At 47.0% G+C, this 18,632-nt stretch overlaps 3 protein-coding genes across 3 annotated transcripts; all 3 read right to left on the bottom strand.

The window, feature by feature from the left end:
• Positions 1 to 643: 643 nt before the first annotated feature.
• Positions 644 to 2,846, bottom strand: LOC125550670 (transcription termination factor MTERF15, mitochondrial). The gene has a single exon (XM_048713716.1). The coding sequence runs from the start codon at positions 2,660 to 2,662 to the stop codon at positions 1,691 to 1,693; it is 972 nt and encodes a 323-aa protein (XP_048569673.1). The 5' UTR covers positions 2,663 to 2,846; the 3' UTR covers positions 644 to 1,690.
• Positions 2,847 to 7,949: 5,103 nt separating this feature from the next.
• Positions 7,950 to 9,406, bottom strand: LOC125553544 (protein GLUTAMINE DUMPER 3-like). Its single transcript, XM_048717313.1, has 2 exons — positions 8,849 to 9,406; positions 7,950 to 8,729 (listed from the first exon to the last, which is right to left on the bottom strand). The coding sequence occupies exons 1-2, from the start codon at positions 9,304 to 9,306 to the stop codon at positions 8,675 to 8,677; spliced, it is 513 nt and encodes a 170-aa protein (XP_048573270.1). The 5' UTR covers positions 9,307 to 9,406; the 3' UTR covers positions 7,950 to 8,674.
• Positions 9,407 to 16,333: 6,927 nt separating this feature from the next.
• On the bottom strand, positions 16,334 to 17,915 carry LOC125550669 (jasmonate-induced oxygenase 2-like). Its single transcript, XM_048713715.1, has 2 exons — positions 17,372 to 17,915; positions 16,334 to 17,268 (listed from the first exon to the last, which is right to left on the bottom strand). The coding sequence occupies exons 1-2, from the start codon at positions 17,824 to 17,826 to the stop codon at positions 16,677 to 16,679; spliced, it is 1,047 nt and encodes a 348-aa protein (XP_048569672.1). The 5' UTR covers positions 17,827 to 17,915; the 3' UTR covers positions 16,334 to 16,676.
• Positions 17,916 to 18,632: the final 717 nt, after the last annotated feature.

Raw genomic sequence — 18,632 nt, 5'->3', positions numbered from 1 at the left:
CTAACATTAATTATTGTGTGGTAAAAAGGAAAACCTCCACACTTGACAAAAGAAGAAGATCCATGTTCAATGCACATGAGGTTATAGCTTGAGAACTTTACATCGGACAGATTCCATACTTGATACACACATAAAACAGCATAATTCCAAAATTACCATGGCTATAAACAGTAGAGCAAGCTTCCTCATCCCTCCACCTTTACTTCTGCAGAAGTGCAGATATGACTACTCTCTAAATGCTATGATGGCTTACCAAGAGCATGAATTATTTCACTTTTATAGCAGCTTATCACAGAACAAAACATTTTTGGTGAAAAATTGTCCACGATGACATGTTGTAGCTCACCAATCAGAAGTTCGAATCCCCCTAATCTTTCCTTAAAGCAGCAATGCATCAACAAACTATCTTTCCTTGAATGTGAAGTAAGGACATCTTTCAATGTGCCAATGGGTCACTAAGCTTTCAGCAAGGTAATATTCTTTGAAAGGTAAAACTGTACCCAAACCAGAATCTTCATACAACAGGACATTGCCAATGTAATAACCAGAAATACAAAATTAAATAAATAATATACTTTATGTCATCGATCACAAAAAGATTAACTTCTAAACGCAGACTGAAAATTTCCACGGACCAAAAAAATATTAAATGAGTAAACTATTATTGATATTGTGCATTGAGGACAATGAGCACTACGACAGATAGAACCAGAGGTCAGCTTCTGTGATTCAAAATAACCAAGAGTCATATCTCCTGTATTTATATGTACGGGAAATGGCAACAATCAGCTTGGCATTTCCTATGAAATGAATAATCTAATAGAGAAAGAGTTAGGATCTATAGCACATTAGGTGGAGAGAATGTCAACCCTGTTACACAGTATTACTGACCAACAGATACAAGTTAGGAAGCATGACCATTTTACAAATCCTACATCCTCTGTGCTAAACAGATCATGCAAGAACCAGCAACAAAATCATACTACCTGAGTACCTATGATTTTTTCCTCACTTCTAATGACAATATTAAAACTGTGTATTAGCCTCGCTGCTGTTTTCTTCTTCCAGATCCATCACTTTTTGCTATCATCTGCCATCTTCGTACACAAATTCCAAGCAAAACAGCACATATTATGTCATCTGCTTATTCATTCAGTTTGATTTTGCGAAAACTTCAGGTGAAAAATTAGCCGCCTATATAATTTGTATCACAATAACCTTTCTCCAAGAAGACCACCAAGTTCACAAGTCTTCCAACATTAATAATCATTTTGGCAACCTATCGAGTATTATCCCCCGATGATCATTGATTACTCAAAATATAGAAAGAGTGACTGCCTCTCTTACCTATTTGTTGGTAACTTGAGATGAGCCTTCCATAAGTTGCCAGATTTCATCAAACTATTATCTTGTTTGCTTCCTGATGAGACCAGCTCTCATGATGGGGTCATTGTAATTGACCTCATCTTAAGCTAGGAGCCTAGGACTCGATTTACTTAATCTTGCAGATTCCAATCGGTTCCATGTTTGATCAGCACAGATGACATTTTGATTTTGCTGGCAGAATGCAGTGCACTGCAATTCAAACATACGCTTTCACAATACGAACCACATTGTTACCACCACAAATATCCCCAGAATCATGAGCAGCCCCATTCAAAATCGGTACCAGTTGGTGTTCTGAACAGAGCTAATGAAGTGATTCAACAACCAACTTCATGTCCTTCACATTCTCCTCAGTGCTCTCATACTTCGCCGGCTTAAACAGCTTCCACAACCCCACCGGATGCTGGCGCCTCACCTCATCCTTTCTCTCCCTGACTAGGCCCCCGAAAATCCTCTCGCACTCCGGGTATGGCTTCACGAACAGATTGTAGAACTTGAGGCGGCTGAATCTCACATAATGCCTCATCTCAATGGGGTCCCCAAGCCCACCCACCGACGCCAAATACTCCACCACATTGTGCCGCGGGACGATCGACCTGTCGAGATTTATCCCCAAGAACTCCGGGTACTCCACCAGCCAACCGATCTCAAACCCCATCCTGCCCACCAAGAACTCCACCTTCCTCTCCACATCCTCCAGGCTATATAAAATTGCCCTGGGCTCAACGGAGATCACCCTCAGCGCGTCCCGCCGGCTCAGCCCGCGCTCGTGCAGGAGCTCTACCCGCCGCCTCGTGGCGATTGCGGCGCTGAGCACGCCGTGAGAGAGGACCTGGTCCTTGATGGGCGCCCGGCAGCGGAGCTCGTCCAGGAGCTCGATGAGGCGGGACGGCTCGCCCGGCTCCATGGAGAGGAGCCCGTCGGGGTCGGACCCGAGGGCGTTCTTGATCTCGTCCGCCGGGAGGCGCAGGCCACGAAGTTCTTGGAGAAGGTGGCCCAGGCGGTGGGTGTTAGGGACGCGGTGGAGCAGGGACGTGGCCTCGGCGGTGCTGAGGCCGGCCGCGCGGTGGAGCAGTCGGTGCAGGTGCGTGGTGCTGGAGGCTAGTGGGCGTTGTTGCGTTTGCGGGGGTTGGGTGGTTGCTGCGGGGTCACCGAGGATGCGTTGGATGCGGAGGAGCTCGCGGAGGTCGTGGGATGAGGCGGAGGTGGAGAGGGGATTGGAGTGGTGGAGAGAGCGGGGGAGGCGGTGGTGAAGGGCCCGTAGAGCGAAAGCCATGGCGATGGCGGCGGCAGGCGGCGGCGACGGAGATGACCACGGTACTGATTTCCGAGTGGAGATTGAGAATCTGACCTCGTTTTCGTTGAGTGGCCTGTATGGCTGGGAGGCGGAGGTGGACTGACGAACCAGGGAGGAGGGGATCCGGGTCGCACGAGCAGGAAGGAGGAGCAGACCTGACCGAATGGGTCGACACGGCTCGCCCCCCGTTAAACATGCCTGGCGCGGCACGACCCACGGCGGCCCGTTTATAAATGGGCCGTGCCGTGCTGGCACACTTGCCACACTTACAGGCCCAGAGCTGGCCCTCGACTCCCTAAAAACATCGAAATCAGTACTCGTTGCAAAGAACACTTCACTTTATCAGATCGCGACAAGTGGCGCATATTCAGCGTGTCACTTGTCGTAACCTGAGAGTTTTTTTTCGTAGATTCATTTATTCAAAATGTTTTATTTTTTAAACCATGCGTCCAAATCTCGAACCGTTTTCGTCATTGGATTTTCCTCGCGTCGAGATCTTCAAAACTAGATACTAGGTTTTGACAAACTTTTTTTCCAAAAAAACCAGGCGAAAAACCGAAACCGGGAGCACAGTTTTTTCCCTATCCGAAAGAGGCACGTCCGTGCCTCTCGCGAAATCACGCCCGTGCCTCTCGTGGAAGCAAAATCGTGACTCTCATGGAAGAAAAAAAAAGCAGAAAACACATTTTTTTTTCGTTTTCGAGAGGCACGACCGTGACTCTCGCGAAAGTACAACCGTGCCTCTCGCAGAAGCAAAGCCATGACTCTCGCGGAAGAAAAAAACCAGAAAACACGTATTTTTTTTCTTTTTCTGAGAGGCTCGGCCGTGACTCTCGCGAAAGCACAACCGTGCCTCTCGCGGAAGCAAAACCGTGACTCTCGTGACAGAAAAAAAACAGAAAACGCGTTTTGTTTTTCCCTTTTCGAGAGGCACGGCCGTGACTCTCACGAAAGCACACAATCGTGCCTCTCGCGGAAGCAAAACCGTGACTCTCGCGAAAGAAAAAAAAACAGAAAACGTGTTTTTTTTCGTTTCCGAAAGGCACGGTCGTAACTCTCGCTAAAGTACAACCGTGCCTCTCGCGAAAAAAATCTGTGACTTTTGCGGGAAAAAATGCGTTTTTTCGCGTAATTTTTTTTTTGATCGAAAAGCTAAGAAAGACCGGGAGAAAACCAAAACATCGAAAAACCCGGAAAAAAACGTTTAAAAAGTCGAAAACGCGTGCGGAAAAATAAAAAAACAAAATTCGAAGGGAGCATCCAGAGCACGACACATAACGAATGGCTGAGAGCACGCTAAGTGACGCTGATCGTTCTGAGGCTCTCGAAGGAACGCTCATTAACTGGTTGCTCCCAAAAAACATACAGCTAACCTCACTGACTATTTCTCTCGGCATGATGAGCGCCAAATCCCTCTTAGGCCTTGTTTGGATACCGTGTTTTAATAGAACTAGTTTTCCGTCAACTGAGGCAACCGCCTAACAAACTAAAACCATATTTGATTATCGCAGATAAAACATGGATAAGTAGGATTCAGTTTCCACAAAACCAGGAATATGCGTTTTGCGAAAAACCACTATTAGTCGTTTTTGTAAAAACACGATTACAGAAACTCAATGTAACTGATTTATCCTTCTGCAACAAATTCATTAGCGCACGTTTTCTTCCAATTGTTGACTTCGAGAAGCAGTGCTGTACCGTCGTCTTGTGTGTTGAGTGGAAGAGGCCACCGCCGTTCGCATGCGCCAAGTCGTTGACGGAAAGAAGCTGCCGTCGTGCGCGCACGCCAAGGCACCGAGTCCAAGTGGTAGCAGCCGGCCGCGCCGTGTTGCTGAGGGGAAGTGGCTGCCGCAGTACACGAACGCGCGAGTCGTCGAGGGAATCGGCCGCTGCCGCCGTCCGTGCTTGCCGACGTCGAGGTAAAGCAGCCGCTGCGCACGGCGAGTCGTCGAGTGGAAGTCCTTGCCGCCGTCCGCACCCTTCAGTGGCGTCTACCTGGTGAAGCGCCAACGGAGGGGAGCCGAGCAATAGATGGTGGCAAAAGGCACTGATTCATTTACGACCGACAGGAATGGAGCAGCGGTGTCAACGAGCTAATGGCGGAGGAGAATCAGAGGGGCCTGAGGATGAACTGGTGGGGAGCAGCGGCACATGCGTGCTTCGATGAAGAAGCCATGGCGGCTAATTTGGGGAAAGTAGTGACGAGCGAAGTTTACGAACGGGAGAAGACACTCACAAGTCACGGGCTATCCAAGCAAATAACTGAAGCGGCCAGTTTTTTACTTTTCTAATCCAAACATAGTTTTGTATAAACTGGTTATTCACAAAAATGTAGATAAAACCGATTTTCCTTAAAACCAGCTTAAAACGCATTTTCCATAATCCCATCGCTAATCTCCTCTATCCAAACAACCACTGGCAATCTAGGCTACACAAATGCTCCAGAGCTGCCACAGGACTCGTGAGGTCCAACACCGCCAACCTCGTCTCCTCCAAATCAAGAGCTCTCCAGACATGCTCTACGAATTTGCATTTCAGAAATAGATGCCCACCATCTTCGTCCAGCCGGTTACACACAGGACATCGAGTATCAAGCTCGACTCGTTTATGCTTGATGTTCATGCGTAGGGGGAGGCTATTATGTGCAAATCTCCACAAGAAAATACGAATCTCCCCAGGCAAAGGAAGGTTCCACAGCCGATTCCATTCCCCCCCTACACTACACATTGTCTACGGATGTACTCGCATCTCGACCAAGGTTTTCATCCCGAATGGCAACACCCCTGTGATACACAACTTTGACTGAGAATTTTCCTTTTGGATCAAAATGCCAAGCAACTTGGTCCTCCATCCCTGCTCTCACTGGGATTGGCAGAATATCCTTTACATCCGCTTCACAAAAATGTCTCTCAGCAACTCCTCGTCCCAAGTTTCAGTAACCGGATCAATCGGGTCTGAGACCCGGGTAACCAAAGCGTTGCCCCCATGTGAAACAAGCCGTCTAGTAGTGCCTCTTGGAATCCATGGGTCTTCCCAGATTCTAATATTCTCGCCCGTTCCAACACGCCAAATAATTCCCTCTTTCAGCAGTGATATACCCTTCAGAATACTCCTCCAAGTGTAGGAAATTCCATCTCTTTCAGCAGCCTCAAGGATTGAACAATCAGGATAGTAGCGTGCCTTTAGGACTTGAGCACACAGGGTATCTGGTGCTTCCAGTAGCCTCCAACCCTGCCGGGAAAGCATGGCCATGTTAAAAATATGGAGATCCTGGAAACCAAGTCCTCCATCCTTCTTTGATCTTGTCATCTTCACCCAACTAACCCAATGACATCTATTCATTTTGTCCTGTTGACTCCACTGGGGGTGTGTCGCTCGCTCGGATCAAGGCGAGTTCCTGGCTGCCATTGCAGGGAAGCTGGAGCACTTGTCGGGTCCGTTGCATGCAGAAGCGGTGTCCTGTGTGAAGGCTGGCGAGGCCAGTGCTGAGTTGGGTTTTCATAGAGTGAAGTTTGAATCAGATGCTCAAGTGCTGCTGAAAGCGCTCAAGTCCGATGACTACGAGCAGTCCGTGATTGGAGTTCTCCTGCGGGAAACGTGTAGTTTACGTTTTGGTAACTTTGAGTCCTTTGATTTTGGTTTTTTGTACTCGCGATTGTAATAAGGTTGCCCATGAACTAGCCGCGTATGGCTTCAGGGTGGGAGCTGTGACCACGTCTTGGATGGAGCAGGCTCCGGATTTTGTTTCAGGTGTGGTCGCCAGCGAGTCTTCTGTACGGGTTCAGTAACTATTTCCAGCTCAAAAAAAACTATTTCTCTTAACATGCAAGCATGCCCCATCATGAGAAAAGGTCCATCCCACTATCATATGTCTCTCAACACGCAAGCATGTCCCTTCATCATGAAGCATACATGAAAAAAGATGATAGTGCACGAAAGTTTGTAACCCACGGCGTCTCGGAAGTTTGCATGCCACTTCACAACAAACTTTGCAATTTTACTTACGTGAGTTTGGACTCTTCTCCCACTTTGATTCCGGCCAAATACGGAAGCATAGTGCCCGGCAAATTTGTTCACATTTTCTTGGATGGTGGATCATCTATGTTGGAGAGAAACATCATTGCGGGGGGTAATAATAGGATACGGCTTCACACATGTCTTCATGATAGAACTTGTGGATCTTCTCCTAGTACTTGTTGCCCTTTTGCTCTTCCCCACATATAGGGTCCATGCTTTAACCAACAAAACATCCTTAAATGTTGTGAAGTCCGAACCTCTTGCCTTGGGTGCCTTTGTCATTTTTTTGTTCTTGCCTTCGGTGCCTTGCGTACGTTATGTTACCCTAACATCAAAAGTAAGACGATTTGAATCCCTCAACTCATATTCCATACCGGCCATAGGCTCTTGACCCTCGTTGATCATCTCGATCATGTAATTCCCCTAAAACGATCATGATTTCAAATAAACCAACAGAATATGCAACTAATTCATTCAATGGCATATGCAACTAACGTATACAATGCATAACAAACATAATGAACAAAGGCATACAAAATTGAGCAAAATATTTACCCCTTCCAGCTGGGACATTTTCTCGAACAGGACACGAGCAGACCTGCTGCCGCCGGTGATACCCGTGCTTGTGCGCATCCGTGGAGTTGCAGTGAGTCGCACAACTCGTCGTCCGCCCCCTGCGGTCTTGTAAACCTGTCTGGAATCCTCCAATTGGTCGCTGGATCGATGTCGATCATGGGCAGGGCGAACGGCGACTTCATTGTTGGCGGCTGGATCGACGGGTGTGGGGCGACCAGACACAACGGAGGGGACACATCCTCTTCGAGGTCCACAACATCCTTGTCTGAAACTCCTTGTCATCGCTTCCCTCTTGTGGTGCTTCCATTGCCGCTCTCTCGGGGCGACATTCTCCGGCTTGCAACTCGGCACCACTGACGGGAGGCCCACGGACAACGCCGAGGCAACATCTGCGGTAACGGTGGTGGGCGGGGTACCCGACGACGACATCTAGGGCAGCGGGTGGGGTGGCGGCATGGATGGGGGAGCAGGGCGCGAAAAATGAACGAGGGAGGAGGGCCGTGGATTTGGTGGACTTGATCAATTTTGTGCAAATATGATGGGTCCTACCTATCGGATCCGACGTGACAGACGCGTCCAGACCTTCCTATATCTGCCTCAGATTTGAACTGGACGTATAAGGCCGGTTTGAGGAGTCTGTCTAAGTCAAGATTTTATGACCGGTCAGTAACTTGGCTGTCTGCCGGGGCGTATAAGAAGGGTTTGTGGAGCCGGCTGAATCAGCATACCTCCGGCCACCGGCGGCCGTTTCAAACTTCTGTAGACGTGGTTTGGTCTGGTCACCATGCTACCGTTCCAAGCACTAATTATACCCTTGGTGATAGCAGCATACATTCATCCTATAGACTCCTAGTGATACGTGCAGGTCAACAGTTCACATCATGGAGGATGTCTTACATCGTCTTCAAGAATCTGCTCACTACACCCTGTCTCCCAGGTTTGGCTGACTCTGGATATCCTGGAAACAATATTGGCCACAAGCCCACAAGGAAACAAGCAGCTCAAGCAAGTCTCCTCTCCTGAGAGTATCCCTCTGATCACATCATATATTCGCAATCATGAGAAGTATGCCCATCGACGCACCGCGTCCTGTCCTGCCTGAAACGAACGATTCATTCCCATCCACTTTGCCTTTGGTTTACTCATACGTAGTACATGCCATGTGTGTGCCCTACCTGCTGATTCCTCCACACACACACGGGGCCTATTGGCCACGATAGAGAGCATGGGGAGAAAGAAGAAAAATATGCTCATTTCCATTACTCAGAGCAAGAAAACAAAAGGAAAGGAAACAGAGCACCAACTATTTCTCAGGTGACAAAAAGCTTATCAAAACCTGCATTTCTCATGCCGTAATTCCACAAAACATAACCTTGATTGCTGATCTAGTCCAGTTGGTCATTGCAAAAATTGAAGAACCCCACGAAAAACATGGCTCGGGGTTACGCTCTCCCTGCATAGTCCAGAACTGCAGATGAACTTTCTCCTATTTTGTTTGGAAGAATCAAAAGGCTCCACGGCCAGCTCACCTAAGCCTAAAAAGGAACAGGAGTTACAGGATGCAAAACTCACATCTGGTTCCGACTGCGCTCACCATTACCAGCATCCTTGATGCTAGCCATGGCGACCACAGACACCTTCTTCTCCTCCTCTTCTCCCTTGCTGCTACGGTCTCTGCTTGACATGGGCGTGGCCAGGTACGTCGGCTCCACGTCCCCGGCCATGACCACCAGTACTTTCTCCTCCCACGCTGCTGGCGCCTGGTCCGAGGCCACCAGCTTGGCGCCGTCGGTGGCGGAACCTTCGTCGTGGCCGCGGCCGGCGCTGCCCTCCAGGTACCCGGACAGCTTCCAGTACGAGCAGGCGAGGATGAGAAGGGCGAAGGCGATGAGTCCGAGCATCGCGGCCAGGCCACCGAAGAGGTACGGCACCGGCGAGTGCCACGCGGAGTGCGCGGCGCCGGCGGCCAGAGGGGCTACCGCAGCCTTCGTTGCTGCCGCCGTCGCATTGAAACCTGCCCCTGGTCTCATTGTTTCTGCACTTCTTGTTGATATGTTGCTCCTCAGCACTGGGAGCAAGTATGTGTGAGTTGGTTTTCTGCTGTTCTTGACTGGTTGTTGCTTGGTGTAATAGTGTGGGAGCGTACTGAAGCGTTAGGGGGTCATTTATAAGGAGGGAAAGGGAAAAAGGGGACGAATTTGTCATAGCAAGGATGAATTTGCTAAAGTAAGCGTTTCAAAGTCATCTAGATGTGATATAATTATGTCCCGACCACCTGACGTCACCTGTCCTTGTGTACAAAATAATTGTGGCTGAACGTTGTCACTACTTTTTGGGCACGCCTATCCTTCCTTTTTCCCTCGAAGGAAAAGGCGATCTCTGCAGCACCAGTCGCTAGGGAGTTCCTTTGCCGTCGTCTTCCGGCGGCTCCCAGAGGGGTCGTCGGATTCACGTGTATGGATAGCTTTAGGTCAAAGTAGATTAGCTTTTAGGTTGTTCATCGTCTTGGCTTCAGCGATGATGACGGCAACGTTGAATAAAGTCTCTCCATATCTTACTCCGACGAGACGATCAATCATATGGTTGGGATTGGATTTAGAATCCACTCTATTCAAGCAAGGATGATGCGGCGACGGCGACATTCTCGTGATGGACCCGTGTCCTCGGGCGCCATCATTGCGACGACATTTGCTCCAGCGCCGGTGCAGAGCTTGGGAGGTAATCTAGGTACGGAGCCAGATTGTGGTCTGCATCGATAATATCCTTCATCATGTGTTGGGTTCGTGGTATGTGGATGGCAGGTATGGTTTCCTCCTCCCGACGTCTTAGTCATGTGGGGGTGTCAGATCTAGAGTTCGGTGGCGTGTCCAGAGTGTTGCCCCGGTTTCGTTCAACTGTAATGGTTTCGTCTTTGGCGTGTCAGGTCCGCAAAGCTGCATATAAGCGATGGAGCCGCGTCGAGCTCGGGTGTGAAGGCGATCTGTCATTTTTTTAAAACTTTGGTAGCTGCTGTGTTGGTGCCAGAGTTAGGTGACAAGCGCTGGTGTCAAGCTCAGAGGTTTTTCCGTTCTTGTGTGTAGTTTTATTCTTGACTGGTGTTCCTTTATGCAAAGGCTAACATTTTGTTATTTTTTCCAATTTTGTCAGGTTCGTATATACATGACTTATACTACGATTTTTATAATATTTAATATAAATGGGATACATATTACCATAAAAAATAACACTCTATTGGGTTGTTCGTTGTTCATTTTTTGTTTCTTGGGTAAGGTGTACGACAACTAAGGTTCAACATAACCCATGGGCTTCCAAGCATTATCTTTTAAGTTGCTCATGAGCTTCCAAACTATTTTGATACTCTGATACCACCTAAAGGCAGTTTTGATTGACTTGCTCCGCGAGAACTATATATCCTTTAAGCAAGTTGGAAGCTACTTTCGCCTGAAGGATATAGCTCTCGCGTGCGAGACTGGGCCAGCCTATTCTTTTGTTTTTTTTTTCCGTGAGACAAGCGCTTCGTTGGTTCATTCGAACATACTGCATATTGCTTCACTGTTTTTTCGCTGTGGACGTTTCTTTGTTTTTAATCTCTTTTTTGCCTTTTCCGTTTCGTGGCTTCGCTGTCTTTTTGCTGCAGACATTTCTTTGTTTCTTATTTATTTTTGGTATTTTGGTTTCTTTGTTTTTTACCGGTTTTCTTCAAGCTTGATCTTCTTTATCTTTATCATTGGTTTTTTTCTATATTTTCTCATCATTTTTCTTAATTTTGTCTCGGTTCTTATCAGTTTTCTTTGCTTTCACGTGTTTCTTTGGTTTTTTGAGTTTTCGTCGTTGTTCCCGGTTTTCACTTCATTTTTCATTTTCTTCTTTTCTTCTATCTTTTTATTTCTTGGTTTTCTTTGGCTTTCTTGTTTCTTTGTTTCTTTTTTTATGATATTATCGGTTTTTAGTACACATTCAACATTTTTTGTCTACATCAAAAATATTTTTTATATACAGGTTTAATATTTTTAAATATGTGATTTAATTTTTTATAAATATTTTTATGTCTACTTTTTTAGTACACATTGTACACTTTTGGTATATATCTAATACATTTTCTAGTATAGGTTTAACATTTTCCATATACAAGTTTAACATTTTTTAATACATGATCAACATTTTTCACACATTTTTTTTCAAAATTTCAAATGCTTGATTGACATTTTTCAAAAAAAATATTAACATGTTTTGAATACATTGTCAAAAAATATTTTTATACACATTAACATTTTTTTCAAATGCTTTATTAACATTTTAATTACAAGATTAATATGTTTTAATATATGGTCAACATTTTTTGTTTACATATTTAAAAAATTTCAGAGAGAAGTTTAACATTCTTTGAATACATGGTCAACATTTTTTCTGTATACATTTGACTTTTTTTCTATACATGGTCAACATTTTTTAATATATGTCTCACTATTACAAACTGACTGCATGAAGAATTGACAAGGCATTAAATGCTAAAAACAGATAGTAAGGTGGTGGGCCACTTAGGAAAATGCTCTTGGCGTGTTGAAAACTTGGATTTGTTCAACGTGACCAAGATCAACAGAGAGGGCAACATGGTTGGACATGAGCTCGACGATTATGCACACTGTTATGATGATTTTTTGTCTGGCTAACAAAGTAACAATGTGCCATTCGGTATCAAGAATGTAAAAGAGAAAGATTGTTAATGTTTCTGGAAATGAAATAAAGGGCTCTCTATCTTCCTCAAGAAAATAGTAAAACCCATGGGCTTATGTGTGTGGGATATACAAAACAGCCCATGAGTACATAATGTATTCACACAAAAAGGTATTGTGCGCTACAGGACAGGAAAATTGTTTCCTTCCGTGCCTTTACGTGGATTGGTCGGTCTGCGCTATTTTAAAAAATGTTTACGAATTCAACAAACATATTCATGAGTTTAAAAAATATTCTTCAAATTCTAAAAATTGTAGCCAATTCAAAAAATATCCGTGAACTTCTTAAAAAGTTCACAAATTTGCAAACATCACAAGCTTTTAAAAAATTTCACTGATTTTTGGAAAGAGTTTGTGTCCTTTTTAATAAAGTGAAAAAAATCCATCACCATTAGTTGAGTTGCTAGTCCCGGCAGTCACATTGGGGGCCATTGCAGTTGCACTCTTGGTTGTAACACATGAGGCCGTGTTGGTGGTCTGTGCAGTTACAAACTTACAAGCGGGTCGCAACATTTGCAATTGCAATCTCTATTAATGGACATGCAACTAGCCGACAAAAAAGAAGCTACCGGCCCTAGTTGCAGGCCTGTTGGGGGTCATGCAATTATTGTTAGATTGCAACACATGCGGTTGCAAGTCTTCCATTGTTCAATTGTGGATAAGTTAGATGCTTGTCTGCTAGGTGGGGCTCAACCATAATCGGTCTCCATTGAACATCAGGTGTATCAAACATAGAATTTGGAACAGATGAAATCCAATGTGCCTACAAAATCAGATGGGGTCTTGTTAAATTTTATGGGTCTGGACCCACTCTATCTTATACCTTAGCCCAGTTAAAAGCCTGAAATCTCAAAGCCATTTGAGTTGCATGGCAAGTGTGTAAGTTTACTACCATTTTGTTAGTTGAGGAAGAGCGGCAACAATATAAAAGGTGCCTTGTTCTACTACTTCTTGTAGCATGATGAGCAAAACGAACAACAGTGTGCGCGCTCACCCACTTCATGCCAAACCACGCAATGCACGCACGTCGCGTTCACAAATCAAGTTTGAGTTCGGGCTAATGTTATATGCCTCATTGGAATAACTAAAATTTTGCATGGTAGTGCATTGCTTTGTTTTGGGTGTACGTGCTAATACTCGAGCTCATTGTGGACACATTTTCAACTTGCAAAGAGTTCTTCCATCATGTGTCAATTAGATCTCTTCACTATACCATGTGTCCGCCTTTATGTATAGGAGATCCAGAGAAAAGAGGTTACACGTAGAATTCATAGCAGTACACTGAACACACACACTATAGTTGAGTTCCTAGTCCCGGTGGTTGCGTGCATAGCCATCAAGGAGAGCAGGCCTCCAAAACCGCGTCCCTTGAGAACCTACACCGGGTGAGGGGTGATAAGGTTTCTGGGGAGCGTCTTGGCGCGATGACTCGTGAAAGATTGACTACATCATCGATGTCTGCCTCTGCCTGCCTGCTTCCTCTACATGGAAAGACCATATCGTCTTCACCACGATGGCCTGTTGTAGTACCGGAGTTTCCGGTGAACTTGTATTTTCTGGACCTATCTTTGTTGGCATGTGCCTTTAGTCCATATGCTTAAATGCTAGATGATCCTAACCTGTCGTATGCGATTTTCTATGTTGGTAATCTTGTGATGATGCTAATATGGATTATGGCTAACCAAAAAGTAACTATTTCCTAACAGAAAGTCAGTGAAATTTGTCCTACATAGGCCACGGTTTGGGAGAATATTTGTTTAAATGAGTTATTATCCTCTTCACTCTTTTGTTGGCATGATGACATGGTACGGGACGCAATGGCTCGTGAGAATCAGCGACAAGGTCTAGCAGCCATGTTTTCATACAAAAACTGATGCTATGTGGGTGTTGCTCTGCCATTGTCCATGGATGACAGGGAGGAGCGTGACCGTGGCGAAGGATTACATGGAGGGGCGGCATTGGCTGGGGTGATTGGGAAGACGAGGAAAAGAAAATCTCACTAGAATCTTGCCGGAGGTCGACAAGAATGCACATGCGTAGGGACAGTGGCCGTTGAGAGCGGGGAGGAGCGCGACCATGGCATCTATGGCGGAGAGAGAGAGAGGGGGTTGCCCAATGAGAGATAATTTTAGGAGGATTCCTTCCTATTTAAATTTGAAGAGTAACTTCTCAAAGTTAGAGGGTGGGCTTCAAGTGATCTAAGAGCATCTCTAACGATCCCCTAAAGTATAGGGGAGAAAATGGTCAAGTATCCTTTAGGGGAGTATATTTGCTTCACTAAAAAAGTGTGGTTTCTAACCAAACCCTAAACTTTACTCCCTTGAAAAAATGAACACGAATTCGGTGCAAATTTGATTCAAACTACTACATCAAACTTGATTCGATTCAACCACTTGCATAAACTATTTTACATAACATATTAAATAAAATTTAAACTAAAACTAACTATTTGATGTCGGTCTCGTTCAACATCCTCCCCAGTCCGATTCGGTCATGGGGTCTGGGTTACCGCCCTCACCATCGTCGTCGCTGCCGAACCAAAGTCGTCGCTGGAGAAAAGATCGGTTACTATCACTGCCCCGCCTTGTAGAGCTCATACTGTCGACGCTCCCCCCTGACGCGCTCTAGGTACATGTGGCAGAGGTCCGCCATGTATGCCTCGTCGGCTTGCTCCGCCTCGAGGTGCTCACATGGCTCCTTGTGTTCCCGAATCTCGCTTGAGGTGGCCACTCAGGGTTCGACGGGCTCCAGCTATAGCAGTCTGCCGGGAAAGTTCCTCCGCGCCTCTGCGTCGTAGAGGTGCATGGGCATAATGTCGTACTCCCGCGCCGCCTGCACCGCTGAATGGAATGAGCCAATCCAAATCTTCTCGTGGGTCTCGCAGTCGGTGATCTCCGTCACCCATGTCTCCCATGCCAGTTGTTGCACGCCTAGGTATATCATTTGTGCTGTTGGCAGCAGTGAGAGATCGGAGAAGCGGGAAGCGCCACCACGGGAGGAGGAAGCATTGTTGTTGCCACGAGCTTGAGACTGCGCGTGGTGGTGTGGATCTGTGCTTCTAATCGGCGCGGCTGGATCCGGCCATTTTGGGCGGCAAGGGCGGCACTAGAGTGGATGGGGGGTGTGCCAGCTGGGGGATGCGGGTGCTTGGGCCGCAACAGAGTGAATAAGGTGGAGCAGTGGGAGATGTGAATTTTTTTACTTTAGCTTGGGCGGCCAAGCATATTTAAGAGTCGAGCGCTGCGTGGAGTAAATTCTTTGCTCCTCTAAAGGAGATACGAGATCGGCTAGGTGCGCTTTAGAGGAGTAAACCGAATTTCTATTCGTTTAAATTTTACTGTGGATTGGTTAGAGATGCTGTAACGCCTCAAATCGTCAAATTTGGAGAAGTTATGGGTTTTCATTCCCAAGTTTGGCATTTTTGTATTTCTAGGTAGAGACGGCAACTGTCACTTGTGCCTGTGAAGCATACTGATATTTAGTAACAAATGCAGTAGTAGTGTTCTGCTCAAATGCCCATCGAGCACGGTGGTTTTAGACAAAAAAGGGTTGTACCGACTCATACCTTATTCATTGACATCCCTAACAAAGCTTCTTCTCAGATTTGAGAAAGTAGTGGCTGAACCCAGCTCGGTGCACCCACGCTACACCCACACAAGACAACATACCAAAACATTTCAAAAAATCTGAATTTTTGTGGCAATAATTATCAACAAATTTTATAGATGGTTTCAAAATTAGGTGGTCAAATGACATCCTCGGATGTCATTTGACCATCAAACTTTGCAAGCATCTATAACATGCTCATAATCATTCCCACAAAATTTTAGATTTTTTTGAAATATTTTGCTATGTTTTCTTGCGTGGTTGTAGTATGTGTGCATCGAGCTGAGGTGTAGAACAACCACCCTCCTCAAATTTTTATGAGTACTTTTTTGCTTGGTGATTTTTTGAAATTCCAAAATAGTGTTTGGGACGTCTGGAAAGACGAGAAAGTGGAGGAAAAAATGTCACCGGAATCTCGCCGGAGCTTGGCAGGGATGCACATGCATCGAGACAGTGGTCGGGGAGAGCAGGGAACGCCTGCCTCCTGCTTAAATTTGAAGAGTAGCTTATCAAATTTAGAGCAAGGGCTTGAAGTGGTCTAACTTTTGAGAATGGAAATTTTTTTGGAGTAGTAATTTTTTGATGGGTTTTCATCGTCAAGTTTAGCATTTTGCATTTCTAGGTAGAGATGCAACTGTCAATTTGTGCCGGTGAATCACGGTGATATTAACACTTACAAATGCAGTAATAATGATCTGCTCAAATGCGCCAAATCACATTGAAATACACACACATATATATCCAGTACTCCCTCGGTCCTAAAATATCCTTTTTAGTTGCCTCCGTTCAAATTTGAATTAAAACCACATCATCACTTATTTTGAAACAGGGGAAGTACTTCCTCTGTCTCATAATATAAGAGCGTTTTTGATATTATACTAGTGTCAAAAACGCTTTTATATTATGGGACGAAGAAAGTAATTATTAGTACGGATAATTACTTATTTATTTTTTAAACCGACACAATTACTTATTTATATTACTACAAATGGGGAGATGCTTGTAGCACTAGGATCACCGAGGAGAGCGGTAGGATCATGAATTCACGATGGATCCTTCATTCAAGATCGGTCCTTTCTGAAGTGTGCGATCTGGACGTTTTCGACGTCGAGCTTCCTGAAGTTGCTGTTCTTCCTGGTGCTGAAGAAGTTGCCCCAGTTGTAGGCGTCGTACCTGGCCGGCCTCTCGTCGCTCACCATCTCCTCCAGCGGCTCGACCATGGCGTCGCTCCCGGGGTTGAAGAAGTAGGGCATGGAGAACCTCTCCTTGTGCGAGTTCACCGACACCCTGTGCTCCGCGCTCTCGTACCTGTCGTTGCTCCACACCTGGATGATGTCGCCGACGTTGATGACGTACGAGTCCGGGACGGGCCTGACGCGCACCCACTCGCCGTCGGACCGGCGCCGGACGTCCAGCCCGCCGACGTCGTCCTGGTAGAGGATGGTGAGCGCGCCGGCGTCCTTGTGGCGGCCGACGCCGAGGGCGAGGTCGGGGCTCGGGCAGGGCGGATAGTGGTTCAGCCGGATGAAGGTGGTCTGGTCCTTGAAGAAGCCGCGCAGGCGGTCCGGTCGCAGGCCCAGGCTCCGGGCGATCAGCTCCAGCAGCTTGAACGCCAGCTCCTCCATCGCTTCCGCGTACTCCTCGAGCGCCTCTCTGCATGCACACATCAATTTGCATCGAGATTAACATCCGAAATTCTGAATCATATGAACCATTTCTCTCGTGGTTGCAGAATCGATTGAGTCGATGACCGTACCTGAACCGCGGCAGGTCCTCGGGCCACTTGTTCTCGAACACGAGCTCGCCGTCGGCAACCGCGGCAGGCGGCGGCGGCTCGCGGGGGACGAGGTCGAACACCTCCTTCCAGTCCCTGACGTTCTTGGTGTGCTCCGACTCGTAGTACCCCAGCGGTGCCGCCTCGTCCCTCCGCACGGCCGCCTTCCGGTCCGCCGGCAGCGCGAAGAAGGCCCTCTGCGCCTCCAGCGCCCGCGCCACCGTCTCCGCCAGCACGCCGTGGCGCACCACCACGAAGAACCCCCAGTCCTGGCTCGCCCTGCCCACCTCGGCGGCGAGGGCGTCCACGCCGGCCTTGTCGCCGGCCGCGAGAGGGGAGAGGTCGATGACCGGGATGCCGTCCGCGTCGGCGAGGTTCGCCTTGGTGCGATGCTCGGGCGCCTGCACGAAGGCCTGGTCCATGGAGAGGCCGCCCATGGCGATGTCGCGGTCGATGATCAAGTTGTCGATCTCACGTGTACGGTGGCGACTGCCGATCGAGTGCGTTGTGGCCTTGAGTATGCGGGTGACGAGGGGGTTAAAAAGGGTCTTTATGCAGGCAATGAATCTGGACGGGTTTCTAGGTGAGGTTTGTTTGTAACCTTGGAGCTGACGTGCGCTTGTCCTGGTGAAACGCACCTCCCGCTTTGGCGTGTTCGGTGTTGTGGCGTCACGAATGATCTGCAGGTGTTGGCCGCAAGCAATGCACGAAGTGATACTATGATTCACATCCAATACACTCGAGTTCTACCTTTTCTGCCGCGAAAACAGTTGGAATTTCACAGGAATGTGTACAGAAATCACTCCTCCCCCGGCGCGGTTCAAACGAGCTGTAATTTCACGAACGATCTACTCGTATTATTTCACCCTCGTGATTTACAGTTTGCGCCAAACTCTAGAATGTTAGTATGATTGAGCTGTCGAGCAGATCCATCTGCGCGGCTCAGCGCAAGTACGCAATGTAAGCAGGCCACAAGTGATCCCCGGTGATCGAGCACATGACGCCAGGGCAGGCGTTGCAACGTCCGTTTCGCGGCTACCACCGAGCGCAAACAGACAAACATCACTTGATCAATGCCTCGCCAGGTCCATTCATCATCCTGCACCGTCCTTTAATTTCACACACATGTCGATAGCGGCTAAAATCACACTTCTCACCTTTGTTGAAAGTTTAGCACAATTTGATCAATTAAAAAAAAACAGATCGAACATTTTTTGCTATCGTCATCGTCCTTGGCGGTAGG

The sequence above is a fragment of the Triticum urartu genome, chromosome 4 (genome assembly GCF_003073215.2).
Source record: "Triticum urartu cultivar G1812 chromosome 4, Tu2.1, whole genome shotgun sequence".
Lineage (NCBI taxonomy): Eukaryota > Viridiplantae > Streptophyta > Magnoliopsida > Poales > Poaceae > Triticum > Triticum urartu.
The sequence above is the reverse complement of the archived record's forward strand: the minus strand, read 5'-3'. Positions and strand labels throughout refer to the sequence as shown.

What these genes read in the sequence shown, in the direction of transcription:
- LOC125550670 (XM_048713716.1), bottom strand. Translation starts at nt 2,662, where the DNA reads ATGGCTTTCGCTCTACGGGCCCTTCACCACCGCCTCCCCCGCTCTCTC.
- LOC125550669 (XM_048713715.1), bottom strand. Translation starts at nt 17,826, where the DNA reads ATGGGCGGCCTCTCCATGGACCAGGCCTTCGTGCAGGCGCCCGAGCAT. An exon ending in GAGGACCTGCCGCGGTTCAG is followed by an intron (nt 17,269 to 17,371) that starts GTACGGTCATCG and finishes GTGTGCATGCAG; the next exon opens with AGAGGCGCTCGAGGAGTACG.
- LOC125553544 (XM_048717313.1), bottom strand. Translation starts at nt 9,306, where the DNA reads ATGAGACCAGGGGCAGGTTTCAATGCGACGGCGGCAGCAACGAAGGCT. An exon ending in GAGCGCAGTCGGAACCAGAT is followed by an intron (nt 8,730 to 8,848) that starts GTGAGTTTTGCA and finishes TGGACTATGCAG; the next exon opens with GGAGAGCGTAACCCCGAGCC.